The 19,177-nt window shown below is 44.5% G+C and overlaps 1 protein-coding gene across 1 annotated transcript in view; it reads right to left on the reverse strand.

Annotated features, from left to right (window-relative positions):
- LOC133049365 (ATP-binding cassette sub-family C member 4-like) overlaps positions 1 to 19,177 on the reverse strand; it is a 153,225-nt gene that overhangs the window by 83,385 nt on the left and 50,663 nt on the right. The window contains 8 exon segments of the mRNA XM_061133340.1: positions 2,282 to 2,336; positions 2,339 to 2,381; positions 3,069 to 3,106; positions 3,826 to 3,966; positions 5,301 to 5,498; positions 9,852 to 9,948; positions 16,381 to 16,467; positions 16,692 to 16,792. Coding sequence (XP_060989323.1) covers positions 2,282 to 2,336; positions 2,339 to 2,381; positions 3,069 to 3,106; positions 3,826 to 3,966; positions 5,301 to 5,498; positions 9,852 to 9,948; positions 16,381 to 16,467; positions 16,692 to 16,792 — 760 coding nt within the window.

The raw sequence follows: 19,177 nt of genomic DNA on the forward strand, positions 1-19,177 counted from the left end.
TTTTAGTTCACTGATTCATAAGATGTCTATGTTTACACTCACCATCTCCTGCTTGACCATGTCCAATTTACCTTGATTCATGGACCTAACATTCCAGGTTCCTATGCAATACTGTTCTTTATAGCATCCGATTTTACTTTCCCCACCAGCCCCATCCACAACCAAGTGTCATTTCCACTTTGACCTAGCCACTTCATTCTGTCTAAAGGTATTAATAGTTGTCTTCTGCTCTTCCCCAGTAGCATACTGGACACCTTCTGACCTGGGGGGCTAATCTTTCGGTGTTTTGTCTTTTTGCCTTTTATGCAGTTCATGGGTTTCTCATGGCTAGTACACTGGAGTGGTTTGCCATTCTCTCCTCCAGTGGATTATATTTTGCCAGAACTCTCCACTATGATCCATCCTTCTTAGGTGGCCCTACTTGGCATAGCTCATAGCACCACTGAGTTACACAAGCCTCTTCACCCTGATAAGGCAGTGATCCATGAAGAGGCTAGATTCCATCTGTATGCATTAATAAAAGTATTTTTTCTGTTTTTCTCTTTCTGACTAACTTTAATTTGCATGACAGACTCTAGATCCATCCACATCTCACAAATGACCCAATTTCATTCCTTTCTGTGGATAAGTAATATTCCAGTGTACATGTGTGTTAGTCTTCAGTCATCTCCAATTCCTTGCAACCCCATAGACTGTAGCCCACCAGGCTCCTCTGTCCATGGAATTCTCCAAGCATGAATATTGGAGTGGTTTGCCACTCCCTTATCCAGGGGTCCTTCCTGATCCAGGGATGAAACTCAGGTCTCCAGCATTGCAAGAAAATTATTTACCATTTGAGCTACCCAAAGAGCCCTCCTCCCCTGATCTAGTGTCTATATGTACCATAAATGAGATGAAAAGACAGCCCTGAGAATGGGAGAAAATAATTACAAAATAAGTAACTGACCAGGGATTAATCTCCACAATTTACAAACAGCTCATGCAGCTTAACATTAAAAAAAAAAAAAAAAAAAAAAACAGAAAACAACCCAATTAAAAAGTGGGCAGAAGACCTATATAGACCTTTCTCCAAAGAAGACATACAGATGGTCAAGAGGCAAATGAAAAGATGCTCAATATTGTTATTTGAGAAATGCAGATCAAAACTATAATAAAGTATTACCTCACACAAGTCAGAATGGCCATCATCAAAAAATATACAAATAATAAATGCTAGAGAAGGTGTGGAAAAAGAGAACCTTCTTGCACTGTTAGTAGGAATGCAAATTGCTACAGTCACTATGGAGAACAGTATGGAGGTTCCTTTAAAAACTGAAAATAGCACCACCATACGACCCAGCAATCCCACTACTGGGCATATACCCTGAGAAAACCATAATTCAAAAAGACACCTGCACCCCAGTGTTCATAGCAACACTATTGACAAAAGCTAGGATATGGAAGCAACTTAAATGTCCATAAACAGATGAATGGATGAAGAAAGCATTTAAAATTTGTGTTAAAGACATACTTTAAATAGTATGTAATGCTAAGCTATATATATTTTAAATATTCTTGTGAATAGACAGAGTCATGTTAATAGTTAATATTAGTCTGGCAAACCAAATTTTGTATTAATCACACAGTTGGGGAGGAGGTAACACTGTGATCTCAGGGTAAGAAAGAGAAGGAATCCTAATTCCAGACACTGGACTTCCCCTGCTTAGCTTCTCATGTTATTAGTGAAGCCCAGGAGATGAGCAGTGTGGAAAGCGGAGCTTTGCATACCTGGGGAGGGGAATAATGCTTCTATTTGTGGCCCATGTTGCCAAGGATTTCATCCAAGATCAATAAAAGCCAGGGTTTATTCAGACAGAATTGGAACAACCTGAACCACAGGGTGGAATTTATTTCTAGTCCCCTTGCCCATCCATATGGTGATATAAGATTTAGCTAAAGCACCTATTAGAACACACAGTAGCTACATATTTCCAGTGGCTGATTTTCTCAATATGCAATCCTGGCTTAACTACCAAAATCCAGTATGGAACAAGTTAAGAGTCTTCATTCAACTTTTTTTCTTCTGCTGCTGCTGCTGCTAAGTCGCTTCAGTCGTGTCTGACTGTGCGACCCCTAGTAGATCTTTAAAATAATTATTCTAATTAATTCACAGAGTAAATGCGATTCAGATACTTAATCTACTAAGACATTACTGAATTACTCTGAAAGCCCTAGTTGCTCACACAGACTCACTGTAATCACTTTAAACTCTGGTATTCTAGAGCAGATGACTCAACTTTACCTGAATAAACTCCTAAGTACCAGTTCAGAACAAATACTACCTCTTCATCTTCTTTTAAATACCCCCCCCCCCCAAATACAGGCCACTTTGTACATCCGCCCTATGGAACAGAAAATGAAAAATATTACACTATAGATACACATAGGATTTACACAGATACCACAAAAAAATTACCTCAATTCAAGAAATGTATATTATGCTGGGAAGTGTTTCCCAGCTTGAAAGGCCCTGTGTGTATCTCTCTTTAAAAAAATCTGTATCACAACTTTCAGTTTTCAAAATTATCTGTGAAGATAGACTTAGAAAATGAACTTACAGTGGTCAAAGGGAAGGATAGTTAGAGAGTTTGGATGTTCAGGCACAAACTGCTAAATTTAAAATGGGTAACCAACAAGGACTTATTGTATAACACATGGAAGTCTGCCTAATGCTATGTGGCAGATGGGAGGGAAGTTTGGGGGAGAATGGATACATGTATATGTATGGCTGCGTCCTTCCCTATTCAAAAGAAACTATCACACCTTGTTAATCAGCCATTTCCCAATACATGATTAAAAGTTCAAAAAAAGAAAAAAATATTGCAAAGAAGTTGCTAAAGGAAAGGACATGGGGAGAGACCACAAAGGGATCAAACAACACCCACAGAAACTTTCATTTTTCTTCAGGGAAACTACGTGAGGGTCAGAAGAGGAGGCTGAACTCGCCCCATCTCTCCCCCTGACTCTGTGGGAAAGTGAGGTGCCGTGTAGATTTCACAGAACTTTGGGTCAGACCAGGAATCACTCACCAGTATGCAAGCCACCAGTCCTGCAGGGTGTAGGCGACCTGAAGCAGGAAACACAGTCACTCAGACACTGACGTCACCAGGGTGGGGGAGGGGAAGGCTCCAGGACACAAAGACGGTCCTTCCGGCTCAGGTCTGCGCCAAGCCTCTCACCCCGATGACCACAGGTCAGGAGAGGGCATCTTACATGTTAATATCTTTGAAATAAATCCGCTTTTCCTTAGAAGACTTTGCTCCCCAAATATAATGTACTTCAATGCAAACCCAAGTGGACTCCAAAGTCAGTAATAACAGAACAAATGTTGGGATTTTTCAAAGCAAAAAACTTGACAGGTACAGTGATGGTCAGTTCTGGGTGTCAGCTTGGCTGGGCCAGTCTCCAGTGATTCAACCAAATACTCATCCAGATGTTGCTCTGAAGATATTTTGTGGATGTGGCTTACATCCATCATCAGAACTTAAGTAGAGGAGATCACTCTCAACACTGTGGTTGCCTCATCCAGTCAGTCAAAGGTCCTTAGAGCAAAACCTGAGGCTTCCTGGAGGAGAAAGAAATTCTGCCTCAAGACATCAGGGTCAGCTCCTGTCTGAGATTTCAGTCTGCAGGCCTGCCTTGCTGATTTCACATTCACCAAGCTAGGCCCACAACTGCATGAGCCACGTCTTTGAGATAAATCTCTTAATACAAATATTTAATAAGAAATATAAAATACAATATAAATAGCTGAGTGCACAAATCAAAATAAACACCCTTATGTACCTGAGCTGTGATGTTTACTAGAATAAGGAAGATGATGACAGACCAGTGAGCCCCAGCTGTGAAGTAATTCTTATAGGTCTTAAGACCAACTTTTCCTTCCAAATGATCCTCCAGAGGTAGTACAACCTGTATATTCTCAGCCTAAAAGAGAAAAATGGCAGTGAGAGATGAAATTTTTAAAAATGAACCCCAAATTTCAAGAGTTCAACAATGTCCTCCTCTGCAAAGCTGTGGGAAACAGACACATCTCATACACTGGTAGGAGTGCAGAATGGTCCATCTCCTACGGAGAAGGGTGTGGGAATATCTGGCCAAACCACATATGTGTTTACCCCTGAACCCAGCCATCCCACTCATAGGAATCTATGAAAAATAATCAAATGTCATTCACATGAGGTCATTCACTGTTGGGGAGATTTACTTAAAATAGAACCTGAATCTCAACTCACACACAACAAGATCAATTAATGCATAAATGCAGAAACTTCCTCTAAAATAACACACAAAAAGATATGGGGCTAATGTATCCCTCTAGATGACTTGTGTCATTCAATGATAGAAGCATAAAACATACTTGGGGCTCAAAACACTAGCCAAATACAGTAAACTGAGTTCACAGAGAGTTAGAGTAAATAGGAGTTTACATAGCACATTGCAAGTATATGATCTGAATCTATTTGGTTCCTAAATTTCAGAGAGTGATTCCTGAGTTTAGAAAGTGAATACCTAATCTGAATATTTATCAGAACCATTCCAATCTCCTTGGTTTGGATATCAAGGAATACCTGTGTATATTTTTAAGGGAGATCTAGTGCATTTCTGTCTGGAGGACATAGAATGCATTATAGAGTCACAGAAGACTAGTGTCTCCTCGGCTCTTTCCTGGCCACTGGGATTCAAGGTTGATAAGATGTAGTTCTCGGTCTTGATGGGTAAGAAAGGAGGACGGGAACTAACACCGAAGTGTCTACCATGCGTTGGGTCCTTCGCACACGTTGCCTCTAGCCTATCACAAACCATCTGACACAGAGGTAAGATAATACCGTCAGTCACATGAGTGCTAGAACATTTCAACATAGAGGAAAAGTAGATGATTTAACATGACAACAGCAGGACTCAGTCTAAGGGGGTCTTCACATTAAGCCTGGGGATGCATAAGGGAAGCCAGGGGCCACCAGCATGAGTAGGATGTAACTATGGCAAAGTGAAGAGTCCTCAATCAGTGTGAGCCACATTCACTCAGAAATTCATTGCAGTGCACCAGTACTGATCTCCATAAGAGTCTCCATCCTACATCCAAAGGGAACCCCAAGCAGGCTTGCTTCCTTCATGCTCTTCTATCAATTCCATGGAACAAGACTTTGGGAACCTTAGGGTCTACTTTCGGACAAATGAAGATGTCATGAGCAGGCTGAAGGTTCATGAGACCACCAAGAGCAGACAGACCCGGGCACACTGCAGGATGAGAAACTCACTTCTTGGTCTTCTGGAGCCGCATCTATCAACGAGGGTCTGGGAGATAGGAGAGACTGAACCAAAGACTCAGAGATCACAGTGGGAGTTCCTGGCACTGGAGATGGTTCAGACTGCTCATTCCCATTCTCAAAAAGGGAAAAAATATCTATCCCGGATTTCAGGAACTCAGAGTAAGTTCCTCTTTCCACCACTATCCCCTAAAATAAAAAAGTTGAAAGGAATGAATTCATATTTGATAATACTAAACCAACACAAATACTAATCAAGAAAAGCTACCTGGTCTTAAATTAGCATTTTTGAAAAAACTGATCCCTGGTTCTAGAATTCTTGTTGAGAACTCTAGTTCAGTCAGCTCAGTACAGAACTGATCATTGGGTTCTCTGCCAGACCCTGTCCCTGTGTTAGGTGCTGGGGAATATGAAAGAAACGTGTGCTCATGTGTTAAAAAATGGAGGCCATTGACATGACTACCCTGGGCACTTAGGGAAGCAAGAAGTACAGAGGTTGGTAGGAGGATCAGCACAGTCTGCCGGGGTCCAGCCCCAGCAGGATCCAGGGGAACCCTCAGGATGAATGGCTTCGGCGAATGAGAGAGAGAGTGAGACAAAGCTCGGGGCTAAGTCTGAAGTTTATTTTTGCACGGCTCCTTTATACCCTTAACAACATCTTTGGGGGAAGTGCATATTGCTTACACACAGGGCATCTCAAAACATTACAGCAACTTGACCTTCAACCGAAACTGGATGTCACCCACATACTTTTTAGTTCACAAGAGTCTTTCTTATCATTTGGCCTTCAGGCTAACATTTTATGGCATGCACCTGGTGTGACTTAAGTAACTTCAGTAGCCGACCCTGTTTTTCTTATAATTAATCTATTTCCTTTCTAATAAGCGTCATCTCTATGGGAACTAGATAGGATTACATTTTTACAGAACAGAAATGCGAAGGACTGCAGAAACAGCAGATATGGCACAAAACAGGCTCTTAGTCTAATAGTTAACCACCTGCAAGAAGTCGCCAGCTAATCTCTATCTACAGTATTTTCTATTAGGCACATTTTTGGCTATCATATTAGTGGAGCTTTTCTCACCCCGCGAAGGGGCCTATGCTTAATAGTTTTTGTTAGCGTACTGTGCTTAGGATGTTTAGCACAATCAAGAGCATTTTGTGCAATGAAATCACACATTTATCAAACAAGCCAGAATGCCAGCAAAATGTTTGAAATGAAGCATTTCCTTCATCTCTGGTCCCTTCATAGGGTACCAGCATCCAGATTTATTAATTAGGGTTTTAAGTTGGTTTTTATTCAGTGAAAGAGGAGCAGGAGAGCTCTCGGCAGGCAACACAAGAATCCGCAGCAGGGTAAACAAGAACAACAGCAGAAAAAGGGGGGAGGATACAGGGTGGGGTAGAGGCCGAGGCCAACCTGGAGGTTTATCCTCCAGGCTTATCCTAGATGGCCTTGCCTGTCAGGTTTTTTCCTCGTGACCTCGTCATGGATGGGGTCCCGGACGGCCTTGCCTGCCCGGTATTTTCTTCATGACCTCGTCACGGGCGGGACCCCCCATAACGGCTCCCGGCAACAGTCTTTTTAGACAACATGGGAATTGAGAGAAGCCTCATGTGACAATTCCAGGAAAGAAATTTAAACTTAACCCAGAGGTGGGCACAAGTATATCTGCATATAGGTAAGAGTCACTCATTAAATCTTCACTGCCCACTGTCACTGTCACACTATCATGTGCCCAGCTGGGATAATAGGAACCAGCCCTGGACAGAAAATCCATGAGAGGCCTCTCCTTGGTCTACAACTGTCCCCACACACAGCAAGTTCCCAACTGAAATTTCAATATTCCAACTTTTAAAGTAATTAAACAAGGAAGCCATGGGGCTGGGGTGGCTCTGAAGTCTTGGCAGTCTGTGCCCACAAACCAAAACCTAAGCCAGAATCAATGCACTCAGATTCGAGAAAAAACTTAAGAACAACCAACCACATGCAATCAACCAGGCTTCCCCAAATCAGGGAACTGCTTAAGTTACAGTCAGTCAAATCATTTTCTTTGAACACATGTGACATATCCTTGTGCAGTTTCCCTCCCTTAACAAAATCATATAAAATGATGTGTAGATGTTTCACTATTTTCTGACCCCATGAAACCAGACTCAGCTGATTCATTCAGTAGCAAATAAAACATCAGGGGAAAAAAAAAAAATCTCAGGATGCAAAAACACATCAAATGAGAGCAACTCTGGTTAAGGCAGCTCAGGTGGAGGGAGATGGCCCAGGTCCCTCGCTAGGACCCCTCTCACTCTGTCCCCTGAGATGGTCCACTGGGAGAAATGCCGGGAAGCCTTTGGATACCATCAGATACTGCAGAACTAGAGAATTAAGCAGGATATATCGCGTCTTGTTCCACTTGAGAGGCAAAATTCACACACCTCTTTAATGAAATCACCACTCACCACATCAAATCTGTAATACGCACAATGAAATGACTGGTAGTACAAAGACAGCAATTTCACTCAACGGTCAAGCACTGACAATTCCAGGGGGATGAAAGGACAGCCATCCCCCATCTGCTGTGAGAGAGGGACCAGACAAACAGTAAAGATGAACCCAACTCATGCAGGGGTGCTCACCAGTGGACAAATAGCTGCTTTGTGAGTACTAAAATTGGGGGCAGTGTCCTCAAAGGAAGCAATAAGGTGACCCCAAAATATCTAGGGACTGGCTAAATAGGTTATTCTCCTGCCCACTGATCTTGTGCTCATAACACTGTCAACACTGATGTTTACACACTATAATCACCCCCTTTGCATGTGAAATCAACTGCTCTCAAGCTTGAGAAACCTTAGACCCTCCCTCCATTCCTAGAGGAGTGGGGAGGAGTTAACACATGGAACTGCTTCTAGAGAGGCAGGGGTTCTGTATATTAATAATCTTTCTTGGAGCAGATTCATTTCAAAAGTCAGGGATCTGACCAAGGGCCTGTGGAACAGCCAGGGGCTAACAACAAAGGTACTGAGACCCAGAGGTAAATGAGCCAAGGAATGAAGCATCAAATGACCACCGAGTCTGAAAACTTCTCACTAATCTCCATCCCACCCCTGGTCATGCTAGGAGTTGTGGGTTGGATGGTGCCCCCTCCTCAAAAAGATGTGTTCAAACATGACAGCTGTGAACATGACCTTATTTGTTTACAGGGTCTTTGCAGATGTAATTCAGTTAAGATGAGCTCACAGTGGAGCAGGGTAACCCTAAAGCCAGTAAGACTGATGTTGCTATGAGAAAAGAAGAGACCCAGACAGACACGGGGACAACGGCCATGTGACATCAGAGGCAGAGACCACAGTGCTGCAGCTGGAAGCCAAGAAACACCAAGGAAGGCCAGTGAACACCAGAGGCTGGAAGGAACGATTCTCCCCTGGAGCCTCCAGGGAGAGCATGGCCCTGCCAGCACCTGGATTTGGAACTTGTAGCCTCCAGAACAGAGAGACTAAAAACTTCTGTTGTTTTAAGTCACCCAGTTTACAGTACTTGGTTATGGCAGCTCTAGAAACTGATACTCTAGCCTAAGTCCACACTTCTGTCTTCTCAGCTTTACTAAGCCTTATAACTGCTTCTTCTGTCACCCCTCCAGTGACTATCAGAGGAATATCTTAACTACCACATCAGACCACATCCCTCCTCTGCTCTGGACCATCCAAGACTTCCATCCCACTTCCGGTACCCTGCGCACTACCTGGAGACCAGCTCCCTCCCGTCCCCCTGCTCACTGTCCTCAGAAATGCTGGTCTTCCTGCTGTTCCTCCAACCTGCCAGATCAGCTCCTTTCTCAAGACCCCCTGCCTCAGACCCCCTTCCCCAGGTGACTGTGTGGCCCCCACCTTCATGTCACTCAGACCCCGTGAGGCACCAACTCCTCAGAGAGGCCAGGATGTTACCTTCTCTGTCACATCCTCCCCATAAGAACAGGAGCCCCATGAAGGCAGGGCCTTGTCCTCCTGCCGCACAGGCTCCCACATGTATCGGGGACATAGAGACCTGGGCAGGGAGACCAGCAACTGGAGACACCAGCAGAGAGGGCATTTCTGACCCAGGTGCTCGGCTACCCAACCTCACTGCTGGTGCTAATGGAAGATGCTCTTCAGGCAAACTACGTGTAACAATCACCTGGATACCAACAGATCTTAGAATCTCTAAGTAATACACTTTGACTTAAGTCATGGAAGAGGAAAGTAAAAAGTTCTAAACAAAACTGCAAAATTACCCTTAACAAATTTCATTAGAACAGTGATGATTCAATAACCCTGTGGCTGCACTTTTAAACATTTTAGGGTGTATATGGCTTAGAGTGTAATAGTGACATTTTACAGGGCTTTAGGTTCATCCTCCAAGGCATGAACACCAGCTCTGAGAAGAGCAGGGCAAAAACTCAGGGAGAAGAGCGTGTTTACCATGAACCCAAAGACAGTGATCTGCAGAAAGTTCTGTCCTTCAACACACCTGAGTGCTTGCAATTCCATGGATTTCTAGAAATTACTTACATCTTTCAATATCAGAATCTGACTTGCATCTTTTAGGTACTGCAACTGATGAGTGACTAAGATTGTGATCTACTCCTTCAAGGCCTGACAAATACACCTACAAATGTAAAAGGTACAGAAAGCAAAAGCACATTAATGGAATGCCTCAAACTGAAAACCTATATTTTGAAAACAGTGAGACAAAGACCACACAGCAGTGAAAGATCTTTAGTTTAAATTCCAAATCAATAATAAAAATTAAATAAACATAAATCAGTTAATCCAACTAGGTTCTTAAATTTATCAGCAGCAAATTTGAATCTAGTGCTATAAAAAATTATTAAAACCAATCTAGTGAACGAGGCAAAAGCAGCTAAGTTTTTCCCTCTAAAACTCAGCTTAACAATTATTTACATGTTTCATAAAGGAAAGCAACTGAGTAATACTGAGGTTTCAAAACTTGACTAAACTAAAACACTATTTTATCACTATTTGGGAATGGGAGAAGAAGGATCCATGTCATTTAAAAATGTGTACATTCGTAGACAGCTTTCTAGGTGATTATTTATAATTAATGATGTAAATATTCACAATGAAAAATTAATAGATTCTTGGTAATCTTTGCCAGAGTGCATTTGCTAGACACTTATTCCCAAAGAATGTTAGATAGAAAATGAATGCTACAGTGGCCTCTATCAGTCACTACAACATTCTCAGTTCCATCCAGGAAGCAAGTTTTCTTTTATTTAGATGAACACCTTCCAAATATGAAAGTAAAAGAACAGAATCCAAATAGCCCAAATCACAGTGGAAATCATCCAATGGCTCAGAGCATCCACCAGTTCTCTTAGTCAAGACACCCCTCACTGCTGCTGCTGCTAAGTCACTTCAGTCATGTCCGACTCTGTGTGACCCCGTAGACAGCAGCCCACCAGGCTCTTCTGTCCCTAGGATTCTCCAGGCAAGAACACTGGAGTGGGTTGCCATTTCCTTCTCCAATGCATGGAAGTGAAAAGGGAAAGTGAAGTCGCTCAGTTGTGTCCGAATCCTAGCGATCTTATGGACCACAGCCTACCAGATGCCTCCATCCATGGGATTTTCCAGGCAAGGGTACTGGAGTGGGTTGCCATTGCCTTCTCCAACACCCCTTACTGTTCAACCTTAAATTGTTTTCACAGTAAAAACAAAAACAAAAAACAACTCCTCCATTTCAAATGTAGACCTCTAGGGACTCAGCCCCAGTCTCATCCCACAGGGTCCACAACCCCTCCAGGGAAGCAAGTGGGTGAGCCTGGGGCCCCGGTGACCACAGGCAGGGCTCCAGGTAGGTACTCTGGGAGCCCAAGGCCCTTGCAGAGCAAATCTCAGGAGCTTGGGCCAGAGCTTAGCCTGTGAGTGAGTCAGACGGAGAGTCTGGAGGCAGCAGGCTGCAGCTCAGTCCCTCTCACAAGACTGACATCAGACAAACGCCGAAACCTCAGTTTCTTCATCTCAGAACGTCAATGACAACTCATCCATGTGTTCAGAGAAATCAAACCACCAATCTACTCAGCAAATGTCAGCTTTCTTTTCCACTCCTCCCTAACCATGAGCAGTCATGTGCTTTGGACTCGGGTCAGAAAACTCTTAAGGAAACACTTAAGAAAACACTCTTAAGAAAACACTCTGGACACTGACTGAGTCTGTGATCAGAAACAAGACCCTGGGATGTAAACACATACACCATCCCTTCGCTAAGTCCAAAAGGATTCATTTTTACGTTTTGACATGTGTTAGTTCAGCGTTCATACCTATGTTTCTTGACTAACACCTTTTCAAACTTAGTACTAAAAACTAGTACTAAAACAGAATTGTTTCTCCTTAATTTATAATTGCCTGCCAATAATCCCTAAAGGTGGATGTTAATCAAATCTAATGGGGGTGTTGTGTCCAAGATGAACCAACCCAAAAGTTTTAAGATGTTTTCTTCCTAACATCGCATCACAGATGAGGTATACAAATAATTACAATGAAGAGATCAGTTAATGGCTTTGAATCTTTCCTAAATGATGCTTGTATCCAAATAACTAGAAAAATACACTATTTTCCAAGCTTTTAAAGATTTCCAAGTCATGCCATAGTAATGACTGAGTCAGCAACCACTTGTGTAACATTTATTCCAATATAAAGGCTGTGTTAATCCTATAATCCTACATATAATCCTATATAAGGGCTCTATTAAGAGGGGACACATCCCATGGTGGAGGCAATGCAAGACAGACAGAGTCCCCACCTCCATTCATTCAATCAGCAGAGGTTTGTTGAGGAGCCAGGAACTGTCCTAAGTACTGAGGATCCACCCACACATCAAGATAGAAGAAAATACTTTGCACCGTGTAGAGGACACACTGAACAAGCATAGAAAATCCACTTTTGGGCTGTGACCTGTGCTCTGAAGGAAAAAGAAGGAGAGCTGCTGTCTCAGATGTGGAGACATGGTAGCCTGAGAATGTCTGGGGAAACATCCTGGAAGAAGGCACAGCAGGTGCAGGGTTCCTGGGACAGAATATGCTGGACGGAGGCAACTTCCTGCATTCACAGTTTATGGGTGGCAGGTGGTGGTGGTGGTTTAGTGGCTAAGCTATGTCTGATTCTTGCAACCCCATGGACTGTAGCCCGCCAGGCTCCTCTGTCCATGAGATTTTCCAGGCAAGAATACTGGAGTGGGTTACCATTTCCTTCTCCAGGGGATCTTCCCGATCCAGGAATCGAACCCACAGGCAGATTCTTTCCCAACTGAGCTACAATGGATGGCAGGAGGACTCATAAATGGTTAAGGGTATCCACTGAGGGCTGCGGGAAGACACAGGGCACAGACGCCTCCTGGAGGAGTAGGTGGGAATGGCAGGTCCCGTCTTCCACCTTCCTTCTGTGTCCTGGCGCACTGTTCCCTGCCTCTGGGACAGAGGGACCGTGTGTACAGACAGACCGACCGGGGTATGAAAGGATCCCCACAGAGCCAGCACAGCTGGATGCCGAGTGGGTGTGGGGACAAATTGGAAAGGCTAATGGGAGCAGACAGCGAGGAAGCCTGTTTGTTTGAGGACCTGGAGCTGCTTTGTGAATGCGGTGGTGGTGGAGTGGTGGTGGGGGTGGGGGGGTTGGGGGGAGGTGTCCTTGAAGGGCTGGGGCAGGTGGGTGAGTTGTGTAAACAGGAGGGTGAGCAGCGAAGACAGCAGCGTGGGAGTCTGATCAGGACAGACCCCAAGATCTGATGATGCAGGAGGCAGGGGTCTAGTGATGTGGGGCTGAAGCAGGATGGGATCCACGGCTGGACACAGGTGAGGCTGCATCAGTTCAGGCTGTAGCTGATAGAATCCACTTTGTTCACAGCATAAAGCTGTCAAAGTCATGAACCTCAATGGCCTTGGATATAAATTCATGACTGAAGGAAACTGTTAATGGCAAGGTGAAGTGTGAGTCATTCATTTGTAATACAAAACCCTCCCCATGACTAAGCTTCCACAGGACCACCATATCTCACAGCATATTGTTCAATCTGATTCTCTGACTTGAGAACACTCTCCAGTTGTTGCTGAGTGGTTTCCTAAACTGCTTTCATGCTCTCTGCTTTAAGTGTCCCTAGAGAATGTGGTTCTGAATACAAACAACAGTCTTAAGCTTGCTTCTATCAAGTATATATCCAAAGCTGTATATTCAAAATATTTGAGAGAATTTTATAAATATCTCCAGTGTTTGAAAAAGAACTCAGGAGAACTTCTGCGATCAGCACACAGTACTTGGCACCAAAATGCCTTGCTCTCCCCTGCCTGTGACACGGATGCAATGACCAGCAGGATCTGTTCCTTCCCTGATGGAGAACTTGTGCAGATGCACACAAGATGGGGCAACACACATTTCTGAGCTCAGGGTGGGGTGCTGGGAACAAGGAGGCTGAGATACTCATGATGCCAGGAGTATGGGGGTGGGGAATCCCTGTCACAGCACGAGCTCCTGTCACTGAACTCATGACAAGACACGAGGCACTTCTTTAAGGGAAAATTCATCAAACCATGAACAGGAGAGGCTGGGAAAGGAGGGTCTGATCAGAGAGCTGGAGACCATGCCATGTGTCATCTGCCCTGTTCTCTCTTGTTCTCAAAGATTCTGTGCTACTATTCAGATTTGTATGTGTGTTACAATATACCTAACATGACATTTACTGTTTCTCCCATTTTAGGCATACAACTCAGTGGCATTAAGTACATTCACACTGATGTACAACCATCACCACCATCCATCTCCACAACTCTTTTATCACCCCAATACTAAGTACGTTTTATACAAGAGCAGGTTCCACCAAAGTCTAACAATGCCCACTTAGTGGATGTGGAATCCCAGCTCCTAGCCAGCTCCTAGTGTCCAGAGCCCAGAGCTAATCACAGGCCTCCCTATCACATTTGCTGACTCTCCTGAAGTCTCTACTTTGCTATTCTGGACTTGCTGTAAATCAATCATGTCCCTTCAGATTCACATGTGGTCACCTGAGTCATCAGTACCTGAGAATTCGGTGTCACGGGCTTTAAAAAAGTAATCATTACCCTTAATTATACGGGACCTAATCTAATCTGACTGGTATGCTTAGATGAAGAGGAGACTAAGACACAAGAACAGAGACACAAGCATGTAAATCAAAGAAGTTAGAACACATCCCATCACCATACACAAAAATAATCTCAAAATGGCTTAAATACTTAATCATAAGACGTGACACCATAAAACTCCCAGTAGAGATTATAGGCAAAACATTCTCTGACATAAATTATACCAGTGTTTTCTTAGGTCAGTCTCCTAAGGCAACAGACATATAAGCAAAAATGTACAAATGGGGGCTTCCCTGGTGGCTCCATGGCAAAGAATCTACCTGCCAGTGCAGGACACACGGAATCCCTCCCTGGTCCAGGAAGATCCCACAGGCGCAAAGCACCTCAGCCCCTGCAGCACAGCTACTGCGCCTGCGCTCTGGAGCCCAGGAACCGCAGCTACTGAGCCCGCGCACCAGAGCCGGGCTCTGCAACCAGAGGAGCCGTCGCTCCTCTTCTCAGCCTCCACACACCTGCCTAGCCTTCAGGCCCCCAGGTCACTGTCCGTCCAGCCCCGGGCACAGGGAGCTTTCCAACTTCAGTGAAAGCCTCCAGCTGACACTTCCACTTTACATTCAGCACTTACTATCCTGTTTTAAAACACTCTAAACCCTGACTCTGCTGAGCTTTCCCCAGGCATCTGTTTTAACAAGCTCCACGTAGAGACAGGTTCTTCAGAAGCAGGAATGAGAGCTGGGCGTCCTAGTCTCCCTTATTCTGCCCAGTGTGCATCCTTCGCCTCTCCTGGCTCACTGTCCTCTTTGTAAACTAAGAGGTTTTGTGCAGTAACATCTGTAAGGGCACTGATCTCAGTGCACACAGGGCATTAATAAGTGCAGCTGGAAGGCTCGTTGGCTTTGACAAAGTGAACCACAGCAAGTGGACTGACTGTGGGGGAGATGTGAAGGCTGTTTTAGGAAAAAAAACAAGCTCTCAAGGCTTTCAAAAAGGCCAGCCTAGACTCCATAAGGGAGAAGGCAATGGCAACCCACTCCAGTACTCTTGCCTGGAGAATCCCAGGGATGGGGGAGCCTGATGGGCTGCCGTCTATGAGGTCGCACAGAGTCGGACACGACTGAAGCAACTTAGCAGCAGCAGCAGCAGAAAACTCCATAAGAGGCCTCAGTCAATGGGTGTTAGGACACATTATACACAGAAAAGAATCAGAGTTGTTCTATCTTAGTCATTGTGTAGCCAACCAGGAGCCACTGACAAGTTCTAAATTTTAGAAACAGGAATGAGAGTCAAGACTCAAGCCAGATTATAGGTGACACTACATTGTAGGTCTAAGTATTAATTCTAGTAAGCATCCATGAAATAACATGAAATGATTGAAATCATACTCAGATGTGGAATAAATGATTCTCAAATTCTAAACTTCATTAAGTCTTTAATTCATTAAGTCTAAACCTCATAAAGACTTTATTTCCAAAGTATAACAAGCATAAACCAACAAGGTCTTTCCATGGAAGCCCTATGTCAGTACCGAAAACTTTGCTTCTAACGTGCCTTAAGCAAATGATGGAGGAAAAAACTGGCAGCCAAGTACCAGGTTATAGAGTCTCACTCTCTAATTTAAAAACCCTACATCATCTTTCTTATTCCTGGGGTCTGGACCCACCCAGAGTGTCTGGTTATCACCTACAAGTAGCAGGAGGAAAAGTGCCATCTATTTGTCACTCCCTAAGGCATGGACCCCACTGGCCCCTCCACACTTGAAGCACCTGCTGTATTTTCCTGTCCTGACCTCATCATGATGCAACATTTCTCTATGATGGATCTTCCATGGAGGGAAGGGAGGGGAGGGAGGGACACTAGGCCAGAGGGATCTGAGTCTCCTGGAGCACAAAGACCTTCCTGAGCTCTCTTCCCTCATCTCTACAGGGCTCTTGGAAAGAAGAAATGATAAAAAACAGGATCAGACTCACTGTTCGAACAAGTGCCTGCTGGCTCCTGAATCCAACGCACTGAGCGGATCGTCCAGGAGGTAGATGTCTGCATCCTGATACATGGCTCTAGAAAACATAGAGAGATGTCAGGAGAGGGCACTCCCTGGGTTTCATCTCTGAATCATGATGGTGTCCAACAACTCTACAAGTCCAGGGAAAGGGCCACAAGCCCAGAGAAAGGGCCAAGACCTTGCTTGACGCAGCCCACCTGATGAGCGGGGTCTGCGTGCTCACATCCACTAGGAGCTGCAGAGGAGGAGGGGCAGGATGGCAACTGAAACCTCATTTACCTGGCGAGGCTGATCTGGGCTTTCTGTCCTGCACTCAAAGGGGTTCCTCTGTCTCCTCTAACTATCTCAGTTAGATCTCTTTCCTTAAAAAGCTGTAAATCCTATACGAATAGAAAAGGGGGAAAAGAAAAGATATAAAATGTGTTCTACGCATATATATGGAATTTAGAAAGATGGTAATGATGACCCTATATGCGAGACAGCGAAAGAGACACAGATGTATAGAACAGTCTTTTGGACTCTGTAGGAGATGGTAGGGTGGGATGATATGAGAGAATAGCATTGAAACATGTGTATTATCATATGTGAAACAGATCGCCAGTCCAGGTTTGATGCATGAGACAGAGTACTCAGAGCTGGTGCACTGGGATGACCCTGAGGGATGGGATGGGGAGGGAGGTGGGAGGTGGGTTCAGGATGGGGAACACACGTACACCCATGGCTGATTCATGTCAATGTATGGCAAAAACCACTACAATATTGTGAAGTGATTAGCCTCCAATTAAAATAAATTTTAAAAAAATGTGTTCTACTACCATCTTACACTTTAGCACTAGTTCCTCATCCAAATATCTGATTAAGGTGCATGCATGCTCAGCTAAGTCATATTCAACTCTTTGTAACCTCATGGACTAGGGTTTCTCAGGCTTCTCTGTCCATGGGATTCTCCAGGCAACAACTCTGGAGTGGTTTGCTATTTCCTCCTCCAGGAGACCTTCCTGACCCAGGGATCGAATCCGTGTCTCCTGTGTCTCCTGCACTGGCAGGTGGATTCTTTACCACCGAGCCACCTGGGAAGCCAGAGCAGTGGGTATAAGTCAGAGGAACTGAACTGTGACCTTGAACATTAAAAAAAAAAAGTTCAATGTTTTTTGTTTTCATTCTGTAGTTTTGGAAAGCATGTATGCATTTGACCATTTTAACAGATATTCACTAATATGACAGGCATTGCTCTGGGCACAGTGAACTCAGTTGTGAGGAAATAAAGCTCCTAGAGTTTCTTTCCATGATGGAAGATGAACGATATGGAAAATTAACCTGAGCACAAGTACTGAGGACAGGAAGGAAAAGGAAACCGGCTCAGGGGGGTGGAGGAGTGAAGGAGGGAAGTGAGTCCACACTGGGGTCGGAGGGCTCTGCTCAGAGGGTGTGTGAGCAGATCTGGCAGGGAGGGGGGTCTCAGGCAGACCTGGAGAGGCTGCTCCACACAGAGGGAGGGGTGGGTGCAGGGGCCACAGGGAGATGCCCAAGGGGGTCAGGACAAGCAAGGAGGCCAGGAGAGTGGAAGCGAGTAAGAATGAGGGGAGTGAGGGTTGAGACTCCCTCACACAGGAGGAGCCTGGGGTCACTCCAGCAACAGGAGGAGGGGGAGGGCAGACCTGTTTGAGGCTTTAAGGAATTGCTCCTGTGCTTTACAGAAAAAGACAGTAAGTGGGGAAGGGTGAGGTGAATACAACTGAGGAGGTTACTGGAATAATCGAGGTGAGAGATGATGGTGGTCAGGACCAGAATGAGAGCAGTGGGAATGGAGCTATGGGGTCACACTCCAGGTACATGTTGAAGGCGGAGTCTGAAAGACCTGCTGATAGGATGGGTGTGGACTGCAAGAGAAGAGGAGACTGCAGTGTTTGTGGCATGAGGAAGGGGAAGGACAGGGTCTCCATCTACTGAGTTGGGGAAGGTGGTGGATGCAGATTTAGGAGACTTAGCTGTGGACAAGCTGAGAAGACCTATCAGTGATGTCACAATGCAGCTGGACATGCAGGTGTGAAGGTCGGTGCTATAGACACTGGTGTGAAAGCTGGTGGCCCAGGCTGGTGAAGGCACAGAACTTGTTTTTATCAAGGAATGAATGTCTCTTAAAAAGACATTTTGCTGATCTCTGGCTCAGCTTCCCACTTTCAGAGAAGGGATGACACCTGACCTAAGTCTTCACAGTGATACTTAAACTGAGTGACAGACAAGGTCTGTACAAGAAATGGGAGCAGAAAGAGCAAGGTGGGCAAGAAAACCAAAAGGAAAGAAAAAGTGTGCTCAAAGGACACCCAGCAGATCAGCGGGACTAAGTAGATGCTTATCTGTGAAAGCAGGAAAAACTCAAAGTTAAGAAGGAAATGAAGTTGTAACTTGAGGATCTGGGAATCAATAAACAGTTATGTTTGAATATTATTTAAGAAGTAAACAGAAAAATCAGCCTATTTTCCCCAGAGGACCATGGGGAAAGAAAAGAATAGATGACAAGAACATTCCCGAAGTGACAAGATAATCAGGCTTAAGTAGTTGTACAGTCACTCATTTGGGTCTGACTCTTCGTGATCCCATGGAATGCAGCACTCCAGGCTTCCTTGTGCTTTACCATCTCCTGGAGCTTGTTCAAACTCATGTCCACTGAGTCAGGGATACCATCCAACCCTCTCATCCTCTGTCACCCTCTTCTCCTCCTGCCTTCAATCTTTTTTAACATCAGGGTTTTAGTAATGAGTCAG

This window comes from Dama dama, chromosome 30 (genome assembly GCF_033118175.1).
Source record: "Dama dama isolate Ldn47 chromosome 30, ASM3311817v1, whole genome shotgun sequence".
In the NCBI taxonomy this organism is placed as follows: Eukaryota; Metazoa; Chordata; class Mammalia; order Artiodactyla; family Cervidae; genus Dama; species Dama dama.